This window comes from Helianthus annuus, chromosome 15 (genome assembly GCF_002127325.2).
Source record: "Helianthus annuus cultivar XRQ/B chromosome 15, HanXRQr2.0-SUNRISE, whole genome shotgun sequence".
Taxonomy (NCBI): domain Eukaryota; kingdom Viridiplantae; phylum Streptophyta; class Magnoliopsida; order Asterales; family Asteraceae; genus Helianthus; species Helianthus annuus.
Genome location: NC_035447.2, coordinates 118,665,005 through 118,677,790, shown reverse-complemented (window position 1 = coordinate 118,677,790; position 12,786 = coordinate 118,665,005). Strand labels below are relative to the sequence as shown.

General features: G+C 36.7%; 2 protein-coding genes and 1 long non-coding RNA gene across 4 annotated transcripts; 1 reads left to right on the top strand and 2 right to left on the bottom strand.

Annotated features, from left to right (window-relative positions):
- Positions 1–5,357: 5,357 nt before the first annotated feature.
- LOC110912293 lies at positions 5,358–7,252 on the top strand. Of its 2 annotated transcripts, none has more exons than XM_022156982.2 (5): positions 5,358–5,754; positions 5,835–5,921; positions 6,460–6,609; positions 6,677–6,874; positions 6,996–7,252. In XM_022156982.2, the coding sequence occupies exons 1-5, from the start codon at positions 5,548–5,550 to the stop codon at positions 7,095–7,097; spliced, it is 744 nt and encodes a 247-aa protein (XP_022012674.1). In that variant the 5' UTR covers positions 5,358–5,547; the 3' UTR covers positions 7,098–7,252. The 2 variants fall into 2 exon arrangements, with proteins under 2 accessions (XP_022012674.1, XP_022012675.1); XM_022156983.2 differs by having other exon boundaries at positions 5,850–5,921; positions 6,996–7,233.
- Positions 7,253–7,281: 29 nt separating this feature from the next.
- On the bottom strand, positions 7,282–9,777 carry LOC110912295 (vesicle transport v-SNARE 11). The gene is made up of 6 exons (XM_022156984.2): positions 9,601–9,777; positions 9,308–9,409; positions 8,729–8,787; positions 8,458–8,646; positions 8,191–8,361; positions 7,282–7,654 (listed from the first exon to the last, which is right to left on the bottom strand). The coding sequence occupies exons 2-6, from the start codon at positions 9,399–9,401 to the stop codon at positions 7,505–7,507; spliced, it is 663 nt and encodes a 220-aa protein (XP_022012676.1). The 5' UTR covers positions 9,402–9,409; positions 9,601–9,777; the 3' UTR covers positions 7,282–7,504.
- A 1,251-nt stretch (positions 9,778–11,028) lies between these two features.
- LOC110910169 lies at positions 11,029–11,939 on the bottom strand. Its single transcript, XR_002575915.2, has 2 exons — positions 11,546–11,939; positions 11,029–11,482 (listed from the first exon to the last, which is right to left on the bottom strand). It is a non-coding gene; the product is annotated as an uncharacterized LOC110910169 (long non-coding RNA).
- Positions 11,940–12,786: the final 847 nt, after the last annotated feature.

Sequence of the window (12,786 nt, the reverse complement as noted above, 5' to 3'; positions counted from 1 at the left end):
GACATACGAGCATTTGTCCTCCTACGCCTTGGCGGATCAGGTATTACTGGTTGTGCCGGTGGCGGAGGTGGTGGCGTAACTGCCTCAAAGCGTGAATCATCAGAGGGATCCTGTGGATGTCGCGGTTGTTGTGATGTCTGTTGGGGTGGCGTGTAGTACCACTCATGTCGGTCAAACAACGCTTGGAAACTGTCTGGTCCCTGATAAGGTGTGCCATGGAAGGATGACCCATCAGAGACTTCTATCGGATGCGTGGGCGTACCACGAGCAGGTTCAGTTGGATCAGTATCTTCATCCATATGATCTTCAGAGAAGTGATCTTGTGGCCCTAAGGGAACAAAGCCAGAAGGTTCCTGTATGTAGTCAGCCGGATTAAACTGACCTATGTAGTATGGAGTAGGGTCGTCATAATTCCGGGTCGATACCGAACGTTGTAGAGGTATGAAGGAAGGTTGTGGGTTGTTGGGATCATTTTCTGAGTTTGGCCCAAAGGAGTGCCGGTAGGATGGCGTCGAGCTGTGCGAGGTGGAATGCCTCGCGGGTTCGTAAAGATCTCTTCGTCGTTGTGGCTCTTCGCTCCGTGTCATCGAAGGATGTCTTGTACCAGATGGTCCAGCTTCGTTATCGTGATGTGTCACGACTTCTCCTCTGCCTCTTCTCCCCCTTCCTCTTCCTCGGAATATTACAGGTGGCATTTTCCTGCTTAATAAAACTTTAAATACAAATAATAAAAGAAAAGACAAAATTGGAATAACAATTCGAATTTGTCCTAAGTTCTTGTCTAGACTCAAGTATATGCAATTGTGTCATTGAGATTAAACACAATAGGATAGTGTTTAATTCACTCAATGTTGGCTCTGATACCAACCTGTCACACCCCGGTTTCCACGTGTCTCACCGGTGGGCCCGGTGGGGGATTACCGTGACGATGTTGGCAACAATATAGTCAAACCACACAATTATATAATGCACAGCGGAAGCATAAGATAAATAAATATATTTCAACCTCTGATTGTAATATCAAATGTATTACATAAGTTGAAATAATCCACAGCGGATCAAAATGATAAAATATTGTTCATTCAGATGTAGCATCGAGTTTGCGAGACTATGTACGATGCTTAGGAAGCTAATACCAGCCCATTTCGTTCAGTACCTGCACTTAATCTTTTTGGGGAAAATACGTCAGTTTACACTGGTAAATACATTCAACTGACACATTTGAAAATGCTTATTAAAATTGATTTGAATGCACAAGGCACAAACTCTTTTATAACTTGGGAAAATTATAATAAAATCTTGTGAACGTTTTACATGTTCTTTTATGCGTTTAGTAGCCCGGGTCGTGCCGGGTTAAAGATTTATAGACACACCACGTTTGCGTAAAACCCTAGTATAAAAACCAACGGCTACGTCTTTTAAATTTAATGTCGACACTTTATACCGGGTGTAGATACCGGGTGTACGCCTACACCGGGATGTCGATGGTCGTGGCCATTTCGTAAAATGATGCCAAGGATATCCGGGACAACGGTCATTAAACCCCCCAAAGGCTTATAAGCAACAAAACTGTTTAAATGAGCCGATCATATTATTTAATTAACCACCTAAGCGATGGAAGAATACAATGCTCAATCAAGCGGTATTAGTATACCGTAACCCAAGCCCATATAGGGGAAATAAGTTAAAGTATTTACCTTTGCAAGTATATTTCCTTAATTTGGATTAAATCACCGATAGCTTTTACTGGGGCTACTAATCTGGAACGAAGGTTTTAATTAACCTCTTAGAATCCTAACGAGTCGTTATGATGGTCGTAGCCTAGACCGGTTGGTTCCGATGTATATAGATATGGTTTAATCGCGCGAAAAGGCGAAAACCGAGAATGGAGTGTGATTATGACCCAACAAGTTCAGAGACTTGTTTTATATGGGTTAATGGTTCACACTCTGGATTTTGGGGTTCAAATAATATAATTTGACCCGTATCGGCTAATTTATGAAAACTAGTTTCATAAGCCGAACCGTGCGCGCAATAGGCGAAACGGTTAACCATGAGAGTCGTACGCTTATTTCCTAGGTCAATATGCCTTAAATGGGTTGTGGTATCAGTAGGATACCTTCCGTGATGCCCGTAACGAGTTTAAGTTAATATTATGCCCCGTAGGGGCTTTTCGGTCATTTTAAAGACTTAAAAAGGGCTTTTCGAGTTCTACAGGAAATCTGAGTTTTCCGAACAGCTTATGAAGCTTAAAATACTTTATTTATTATTTAAAATCAGTAGCAACTGGAATCGGGTCAAAAGACCTTGTAGAACTCATGTTTTTGGTCGAAAAGGGCATATTCGGTATTTACCGAATCGTAGCCATAACCGCAGGTTATGAGCAAGGTAAAAATTATTAAAAATCTTTAAAATTCCCAAAATATTATTTTAATACAGTGGGTAAAAGTTTTGGTGACGAAATCTTGGTTTAGATAGGTGTTATGCTAATTGCGCCGTTAATTACTAAAGTTAACTTTTAAATGCGCCATTTAGCATAACTCTCATTCTAGACCTCGGATTGACGTGAAACTTTAAGGACATGCTTATAATTTAATAAGCAAGGTTCTGGTCCGTTCACGTGTCCGAAATACTCGTTTTAATTTCAAAAGGCCGTTACGGTCAACTTTTAGGCGAATGACGGAAATGCGCAAAAGACTAGGATAACTCATGAACCGATCACTGAGGTTTATACCGACATGTGACCTGGTCCTAAGAGAGTCCTAAGGTATATTTATACCTCACTAAAACGTTTGACTCGATATTTGACATAGTTTAGAGTGGTGATCAGGGGGAACCTTTTTAGAGGTTTATTACCCACATAAATACCATCTCATAACCACTTTTGATTCGTCATAAGACTGAACCATTTGCAAGTTATTGTAATGACAACCGTTAGTTACGACGGTTGCGTTTATAGGCTAAAACTATGGAAATGTATGACCAAAATGGTTGTGAACGACTTACAGAAGTGTGTTCTTGCTTAGAGAGCAGAGATGGATGCTAGAGAGCTCTTGAAATGATCAGATGAATGTGTTTTGTGTTGTGTGAATGTTATGCACATAATGTGGCTATTTATAGCCAAAGAAAGCTCTCTAGATCACTACACAACAACCTACACTGATCATGATGATGGGTAGATGTCTCCTGAGTGATATGGGTCGAGTAGGGGGCGCCCATGCCTCATTTATTGGAGATTGATCGTTCATAATGCCCAAAAGTCAAGAAAACATCAACTTTCTGCATCTGGGCGTTCCACGCGACCCGCATGGGAGTTCCCATGCACTTTTACGCGGGTCGCCTGAGTTTAAGAAATCAGACGCGTAATTGAGGAGGCTCGCGGCCCGCCTCAACTTAAGCCTAACCTTCACGCGGGTCGCGAGAGGTCTGTTTTTCAGATTTTTAAAATCTTTCGTAATGATTATCAGAATCCGGTAATTAATAACGAAATCTTTCGTAATGATTTACCTGACCTTTCGGGTTTGAAGGGGTAACTTTGCGGTTTGGCCCTCGGTTATTTACCGATAGGGGCCTCGTGTTATTTACCCGCATTATAAAGTCCCCAGTTAGTTCATTAATTATTTGGAAAGCCTTAACTTTCACTGTTGACGCTTTTAACCCTTCTCATACGAATTCGAGTATAACTTTCTCGTTTTAAGACGGAACTTCGCGGAATTTATACAGTATATTCTAGTGAGTGTATAATACTGTTACAAAGCCTTGGGAACGTTAATGGGTCACTCAGAGGTATAATTAAACATGTTGACACAGTTAACCCCTGTAGTTCGTAATCTCTCACTTTCTTCCGTGTTTCGCTTCCGTATGATCTATGATTTATTCGTTTGAAGGTACAAGCATTATTTAGGGTTACTATACAGTACACTTACCCTTGTTGATATTTATAACCCTCGAATTTATATACTTTCAAGGTTTGTCAAAATTAGTCCTTTATTTATTATAGATGCCACGTGTAATCAAATGACACGTGTTAACACATTATTGGACACAAAAATTCGAATTTTATATATATATATATATATATATATATATAGGACAAAGATCCGTTAGGAACCACCCTTTATTGCGAGAACCGCGAGAACCAGTGTGAACACAAACAGTAATACCTAAAAAAATCTAAAAAACACCCAAAAAATTTTTTTTATTTTTTTACTATTTTTTATATAAAAATCGCTACTTTTAGTATCAAAAAAAAAAATTTTAATTTTAAAATATTTTTTTTTAAAAAAAAAATATTTTTTTTGGCTACTAAAAGTAGCGATTTGAACATAAAAAATAGTAAAAAAAAAATTAGATTTTTTTTGATTTTTTTTTATTTTTTTAGATTTTTTAGGTTTTTTGGGGGGTTTAGTTTTTAGCATTTTAGCTTGGGGGGGTGGGGGGGGTTAGGTTTTTTTTTTGGGGGGGGGGGGTGGGGGGGTTTAGGTTTTTGGGGGGTGGGGGGGTGGGTGTTAGGTTTTTTTAGGGTTTTTTTAGGTTTTTTTAGCTATTTTAGCTTGTGTTCACATTGGTTGTCGCGGTTCTCGCAATAAAGGTGGTTCTCGCATGAACCTTACCCTATATATATATATATATATATATATATATATATATATATATATATATATATATATATATATATATATATATATATATATATATATATATATATATATATATATATATATATATATATACATACATACATACATACATATATATATATATATATATATATATGTATGTATGTATATTGTTAACGAGAGATGATAAATAGTAACTTTATTTTTATAATAATATATAGTTTTTTATTATTTTATTATTTAATATATTATAATAGCTTATTATTATATTTACTTTTAATAACATATTTTTCTTTTTTGAACATATATTTTCTTTACCTTTTTTTAATAATTGTTTTTTTTCTTCTTTTAACATATATTAATTTATCAATTAATTTGATATTTCTTTAATAATTTATGTTTATAACTTTTTTCTAAAAACTTAAGTACGTAGTTGTGTTTGATTTTTTTTCCTAACATTCCGTTATAAATTTTGTTAAAAATGAAGTTGTACTCAAAATAAAATATTTATTTGGTATCATAAACGGTACGATAATAAACTAAATCATTCTAATGGTTTGACTTTCTAAACAACATGCTTTATTTTCAAATCACGTTTGTTTTACTCGGTTTCGCCGCAACGCGCGATATAAAAGAAGTAATAATTTTTATCTCACACCATATTTCTTAGATGGGTTAGACAGAGATTATGATGGAAAATAATAAATCATTAAAATTTGGAGAGGAAGACTCCAAATGAGAGTGATTATCTACCAAAATTTCACTCACTTTAGCTCCTCCTCATCCACTAACAAACTGCCACCTCAGCTCCACAAAGATAATGGTTGTAACTGTCATCTCCGACCACTTTCTCCATCAGCCTCTCCCTCTCAACCAACCCTAAATGCATTCACATAAACATAACCAATAATCCTTCTCTCTCTCACACATGGCAGTTCTTCCATTCACATACCACCACCATACTCTCTCAAAAATCACATTTAATGCTATTGCCGGAGGAGATTCAAAGCAAAATTGGCCGAAATTCAAGCGATCGGAGTCGCCAAATTTTCGGAGATTTGTTTGCAAATTGTCGAATGCTTCCACCTACACTTCCAGACTTGCGACTGATGTGTATCTATATGAATCACCTGACGTAATTGTGTACTGATTCTGTGTTTGTGTTTGTTTATGTGAGTTTGTGTTTTTAGATCTGGAAATTGAATTTGTTTATAGGCTTCGTTTGATCAGTATTTGGAGGATAAGCCCAGAGTGTTTAAGGCCATTTTTCCGGATAAGCGTAGAAGCCAGCAGCTTAACCATGTATGTATCCTGTTCTCCTATCTTGCACTTCACTATGTGTAGAAGAATTAGATAACTGTTTTTGTTAGCTACAATTAGAATTAAAAATCGAAACAAGTTAACAATTCGATTGTAGGATTTAACACATGCCACATTGGATTATAACCGTAACACTCTAGGCAAATGTCGCATAGGTAGTGGACAGGAGAGATGTTGGGTTCATTTCGAATATCAGAGCCATGTCTGATTCTAGACAAATGCCACATTGGCAGTAGACCGGAGAGATGTGTTCCCAAGGAATATCAGTTTGGACGCTTTGGCTGTGGATACCATCAGAATTCCACAGTTAAGCGTGCTCATGTGCGAGTAGTACCAGGATGGTTGACCTCCTAGGAAATCTTCACTGGAGCAACCATCCTTGAATTCCTCCTCATGGGTAAAGTGAATTGTTATGGAAACTAGATTAGGAGATTTTGGAACTCATGTTCGATTTTATTAATTTAGGTGAATTATATCACATGTGTAAAGGAAACTGATAATGTGAGTGAATCTTACACAGGAAGAATGGAGAGTACATATGTTACCTATACAGTTCTTCTTCTTGACGTGTAATCCAGTGATCGACATGCGGTTGAGGTGTAAATCAAATGGATACGACTACCCAACCGGAGTTCCACCACAAGTCACCAAAGTTCTTGATCTCGACATCGTGAGTCCTGTCTTCATTAGCCTTATGAATTATCAGTTTCCTGTTTATATAAGTTATTGTTATGCAGGTAAGGTGGGAGCTTCTTGGGCTGGAAGACATTGTCAAACCATCAGAGTTCTCTCTTGGTGTCAAAGGGGCATTGTACCCATCTAGACAAGGAAACCGTAGTCGACTTAAAGGCCAGCTCTCGATGAGCATAACGTTCGACTTACCTCCTGTACTTTCTTTGATTCCAGAGGATGTTCGCCGAGATGTTGCAGAGACGGTTAGACCTTCAACTTCATTTTCCCGGTTTAGTTTAATAAACAACCAAATCAAAACATTTCCAAAGTAAGTGGGTCAAAAACCACCATCTCCAATTGGAATAACTAATACTTCGATTATAGGTTTTGAAGCGATTAGTGGAGAACATGAAGGAGAAAGTGAATGGTAGCTTGCTCGCTGATTATAGCAGATTCAAGAACGAACGCGCAAAGAAACTAGTGTGAGTTATCACGCTTGACAAGTCAAATTGCAAATCAGGATACCATTTTTCTGTGTAAAGATTTGTGTACAAAGCCTGTAAAAATGCTTGTGGTTTTGTATCTATTATTATTTGGAAGGGTGTTTTGCTTAACAAAAATATAACATGGTTTGGCTTTGATGATGTTGTCTATAACTTATAGGACCTACTAGAAAATACTCCATTTGCCATTATCACAAGAGCAGATAATACCTGTCGAATAGAATTAATACTCAACCGATTACAACATGAGCCAGAAAACAAGAAAAACGTGTTCCATTATGAAAAGGCCGACACGATAATACAATGAAAAGCTGTCTCGCAGCAAAACATAACCAACAAAGGGGTTGGTGAAAAATTGGAGCATCAAATATATCAATCTTACTTGATATACTACTTCAACTTGTAGTAGAGGATCATGATGATGGCAAGAACAAGTGCAGCAACTATGGAACCGATAATCCACTTATTCCTGCTCATCCTCCTTGACATGTTGGTCAAAATCTTCTTACTCCTGCCTATGTTGTCATCGACTCCATGAAGCTGAAATGTAAAAAGGCAAACCATCGGTTTCAGTGTCCAATATATAAGACAATTTCAACACGTTTACTTTTTTATTTGACTTATGGTTTATCCCAAATTAAACAAAATTAGCTAGATAATAAACATGTATCTTCTTCATTAGTTCATTTCTTACAACATCTTAATTTATTAAAAAAATCAAATTATTCGTTATATCGAAGTTTTTCGTAATACTATATAGAGTTAATTACGTTTTTTGTCCATGTGGTTTGTTGAAAATAACCATTACAATCCATTAGTTAAAAAATTGCGAAAAACAATACTAGTATTTTCACTTTTGTAACAATTACCATCCATTTAACCCATTAGTCAGACTACGTGTTTGGCACGTGCAGGTTAAATGGGTGGTGTTAGGTGAGGTGGACTGTAATTGTTATAAAAGTGAAAGTACCGGTACCGTTTTCGCAATTTTTAAACTAATGGGCAATTTTTAAACTAACCGCAGGGACAAAAAAATGTAATTAACTCTAATATACAACACATGTATATAGACATACTGTTCCATGGGCATGCAAGAGAGACTGTCGTTGTTGGTTTAGATCTTGGAGAATAGAAACCCCGAGCTCTTCAGTCTCCAACATTGTCTTTCTACTGTCCCTCACTCTGTCACTAGTTTTGTTCAATCTTTCTGTCGACATAAGTAGTCTTGCTTTTTGATCTGCTGAAACCTGTGGCATTAAAGTAAAAAAGATAACATTTCTAAGGCAAACACCTTTAATATTCTAAAAAATGAATGGAATAAGAAACAAAATTAGTAAGCATACGGTTGCTGCATCAGCCATTCCCGACTCTAACAACTCATCTCGAGCAGCCTGATCTAAGTTGGTCGAAGAAAGTCGTTTAACTTCACTCTTCAAATTATTCAGATCAGATTTGTATTCCCTTAGTTTAGCAAGGAGCACGGCCTTCATATTTGGCTGCATGCTTCTTGCCTCAAGGTCCATTTTCCGTATCTGGACCAATGTTCAAGATTACATCAATCCGTGTCACATATACTAGAAATTATTTCACAACAACTACAGGACAGTACGATACCAGAGATTCAGCTTCTTCGAGTCCAACTTTTATTTCAGAAAGTTTCTGTTTCTTTTGCTCTGCAAGTGAAGAAAAATGCATCATCATCCCCAAAAGCCACAGCATGATAACAGTTAAAAGGGAAAAACATATATTTCATCAGAGTAGGCCAAAAAGAATATTACTGAAGAACAAGGAAGCAGCTTATTGCTTATTTCGAGAATCTCAATCCACATGGCAATTGATGGTAAACAATTATGTTTAGAACTGTATATCATCTCATATTTCTAGGCTATGCATTTAATGCGGTAAAATATCGGATATCAATCAATGACCGATATTTGAGATATAGGTTATCTCGGTGGGATATCGGTAATTTTAATATATTGAAGAATTTATATATATAGCAATTTAACACTAGTAATTCAGTGATATATCGCCGATATTATCGGTACCGATATTCTGAGTGATATTCGACACCGATATTTTACTAGGGGCCGATATAACTGATATATCACCGATATTAACCGTATAGTTTCTAGGTCATACAAAACATATTATAACAAGGAAAATGACAATCAAATTAGGGTTTTGACTCACCTCCATCAAGAAGACTAGCAGAGGTACACTTCTTCGACAATCCAGCCGAAAGCTCGCAGTATTGGCGTTCGTAACCTTCAAATACCTCACTCATCTTGTCACCTGCAAATCATCAATTGCAACCGGAATCATATAACGATCTCACAAATTGAAACCACAAACAGACGTCAAATCATCAATCATATCTCAGTTATCAGCGAATCGATACAAAATCTGCGGATCGAAAATGAACGAATCACGCGTCTGATCAATGATCGACTATTAAAAGATTAATTAGGGCACATAAGACGAACCTGACACTTGATTAGAAGTCAGAAATTAGATGATTAGAAGATTTGGATCTGATATTGAATTTGTTTGAGAAATGATTTGAATTTGAATTCTCTAGAATATATCTTGTTCAGAAAGAAAATAATATTCCAGATTGAACTATTGAAGGGGGGAAGGGGTGATGATAAAGTGACTGATATGGTTCATCACAGCCTTGCCACGTCGGCTCATATATTACATGTTAGGTTGTAAATGAACTAAACAAACACGAATAAAATATTGTTCGTGTTCGTTCATTAAGGAAACTAGGTTTAAAATTTCTTTTGTCATTTAGTCTGTGTTTTAAATCACTACGAGCGCGTTGCGAACGGAACTGCTAACAAGAATAAAAAGAAAAATGTAGAAAAAAAAAACACTAAAAGATAACCGAAAGAAAATCAACCAAAAAAGTTGTATGGTAATGATGTTGTTCGTATAAAACCCGTGGTCAGAGATGAGCAAATGGTCCTGGGTACCGGTACCAAATTTGCCGAACCGAAAGATCTTAAGTACCAATTCAGTGCCGACTTTTGGCGTTCCTGGTGCCGGTTCACTACCGTTTTTTACCTTCATATACCGGTACCGTAACCGGTATTTTCGATATCAGTACCGATACTGTATCAGTTGGCACCGAGCTCATCCCTACCCCTGAAACAAAAAAAAGAAAAAAAGAAAAGTTGAAGAAAATCAACAAAAAAAAAAGTTGTACGTTACCATTGTTGTTCGTACGGTACCCGTGATCAGGGATGAGCAAATGGTACCGGGTAGCAGCACTGAATTTCCCGAACCAAAAGATTTCCAATATCAATTCGGCACCAACTTTTGGTGTTTTCTGTATTAGTGTCGGTTTTTACCTTCATATACCGATACCGAACAACTCCGTACCGGTATTTTCGATACCAGTACTGGCTCGATACCGGTTGACACCAAGCTTATCCCAACCCGTGATATTAAAAAGATGATTAAAGTTAAAAAGTAAAGGAAATAACTATTATTATAATATTAAAATAATAAACGTATTAAAAACGATATATTATTATAATATTAAAATTACTATTCATTAGCTTCTATTTTTAATATATATAAACTAGGTTTATTACCCCGCGCGTTGCGCGGGAATTTGAATGTTATTGGTTCGCTTCATTACACAGTTGGTAAAGTTTTGTAATTATGTTAAAAACGCCAATGCAGGTTCTCCATAGACGCCATTGGTTTCTTATAATTGTGTTGAAAAGAAATATGTATGTTATGCTTTGTTTTCTATAATTGGTTTTCAACATTAATGTTTTTGTAATTATGTTAAATACGCCATTGATTACATAATATTATACTTGTTTTATGACCGTGTGTTGCCATGGGGATGTGAAGGGAATTAAGTCGGTATAAGTTAACTTTGTCACGATTTCGACAAATATCATAGCAAGCTTTAAATAAAATGTAAAAATAAAGTCGTAACACAACCAAAACGACGATTCGATTAGAAAAAAAGCGCCCACTAAACAGTTCCGATATTACTACATTTTTCATTTATCTCGATTTTTAATTTTCAATATTTATCTAAAACAAAACCTTGCAATTGTCATCTCCTCCCTGGGTGATAAGTGGCTAAGAAAGGAGTTATCCATAATTTTGTTGTCATATTCTAGCACAGACGTTAATATTCCAGGACCATTAGTTACAGCTCAAAAACCAAAACTTGAACTTGATGAACTGAAGCCCGAACCGCGGCTGACCCGAACTAAAATCTGAGAACTACCCACAATCTGAAACACCAGTACTCCACCACCTGAAACACCACCAAAACTGAAACTGAACCATACTTGAATCTGACCCGAGCTCCCGAATCCTGACCCGAGAGCTCCTCCACTGTAGTGAACCCAAAATTAAAGCAAATTGAGACCCGAACATGAACGGAGTAGAACCACTAACCTGAAACAGCGACCACCGCCACCGCCACCGCCGTCGTCATCTCCGGCGGCTACAGCCGCCGTCGTCAAGATCCACCGCCACAGCCGTCGCCGAGGCGGCGCCGAAACCCTTCGCCGTCTCTCTCTCTCTCCTGCTCCTTCTCTCCGATCTCCTTCTCGTTCTACTCTCCGGAATAACCGGCCGGAGATCACCTCCAGTCGCCGGATTTGAGAGAGAGGGAGGGAGTGGTTTTGTGGTGTGGGTATTTGGGTCTTCTTGAAAGAGAGAAATGAAGAAAATGAAGTTATGCTCCACGTTTGTGTGTGTTGGTTAGAGGATTAGGGTTTGAATATGCACAGAGAAAAGAGGGAGGCAGTGTGGGGTGCGTGTTTTGTTTGGTCTTATGTTCCAAACATTGTGAATGGTCAAAAGAAAATCAAACAGTGGCACAAATGTAAATATATTAAAAAAGGGGTCTTCTCTGGCTACTGTAGACAAGAACATACCTCAATTGTATATATATAATAATATATATAATATAATGTACCGATACTGAACAGGACTATACCAGTATTTTCGATACTAGTATTGACTCGATACCGGTTGACACCAAACTCATCCCAACTCGTGATATTAAAAAATGATTAAAGTTAAAAAAATAAAGGAAATAACTATTATTATAATATTAAAATAATAAAAGTATAAAAAAAACTATATATTATTATAATATTAAAATTACTATTCTTTAGTTTCTATTTTTAATATATATAATAATAATAAATGTGTTTATGAACGGTTTATGAACACTTACCGAATGAGATTTTATGTCTGTGTTCGTTCATTAAGGAAATGAGCGTGTTCACGAACGGTTCACGAACACAAATAAATTTAGCTAACGCAACGAAGGTAAATGTGGATGGCCCTAGAGAGTAGCACTGGAACTTGAATCCCTTATTGTGAGACAGATGTCGATCATATTCGTCGATGTAAATAATGAGAAAGGAAAGAGAAAAGGTACATAAACAAGGTGAAACAGGGTTTCCAAGTTTGATTGTTAGGGTAATAAAATAAATAGAAGTTTAATAATATAAAAAAGTACAGATACAATATATGAAAGTACAAAAATATTTAATTAAAACACAAAAATACGAACATAAACGAACGCAAATAAATGAATGTTCACGAACACTTTACCGAACGTTCACGAACACAATTGAACGAACGAGACCTCTGTTCATGTTCGTTCATTTAACTAATCGAAC

Coding starts and splice junctions, on each gene's coding strand:
- LOC110912293 (XM_022156982.2), top strand. CDS start 5,548: ATGGCAGTTCTTCCATTCACATACCACCACCATACTCTCTCAAAAATC. Junction 5,755..5,834: donor ATCTATATGAATCACCTGAC/GTAATTGTGTAC, acceptor ATTTGTTTATAG/GCTTCGTTTGATCAGTATTT. Junction 6,610..6,676: donor AAGTTCTTGATCTCGACATC/GTGAGTCCTGTC, acceptor ATTGTTATGCAG/GTAAGGTGGGAGCTTCTTGG.
- LOC110912295 (XM_022156984.2), bottom strand. CDS start 9,401: ATGAGTGAGGTATTTGAAGGTTACGAACGCCAATACTGCGAGCTTTCG. Junction 8,362..8,457: donor GAATGGCTGATGCAGCAACC/GTATGCTTACTA, acceptor TTAATGCCACAG/GTTTCAGCAGATCAAAAAGC. Junction 7,655..8,190: donor TCTTGCATGCCCATGGAACA/GTATGTCTATAT, acceptor TTTACATTTCAG/CTTCATGGAGTCGATGACAA.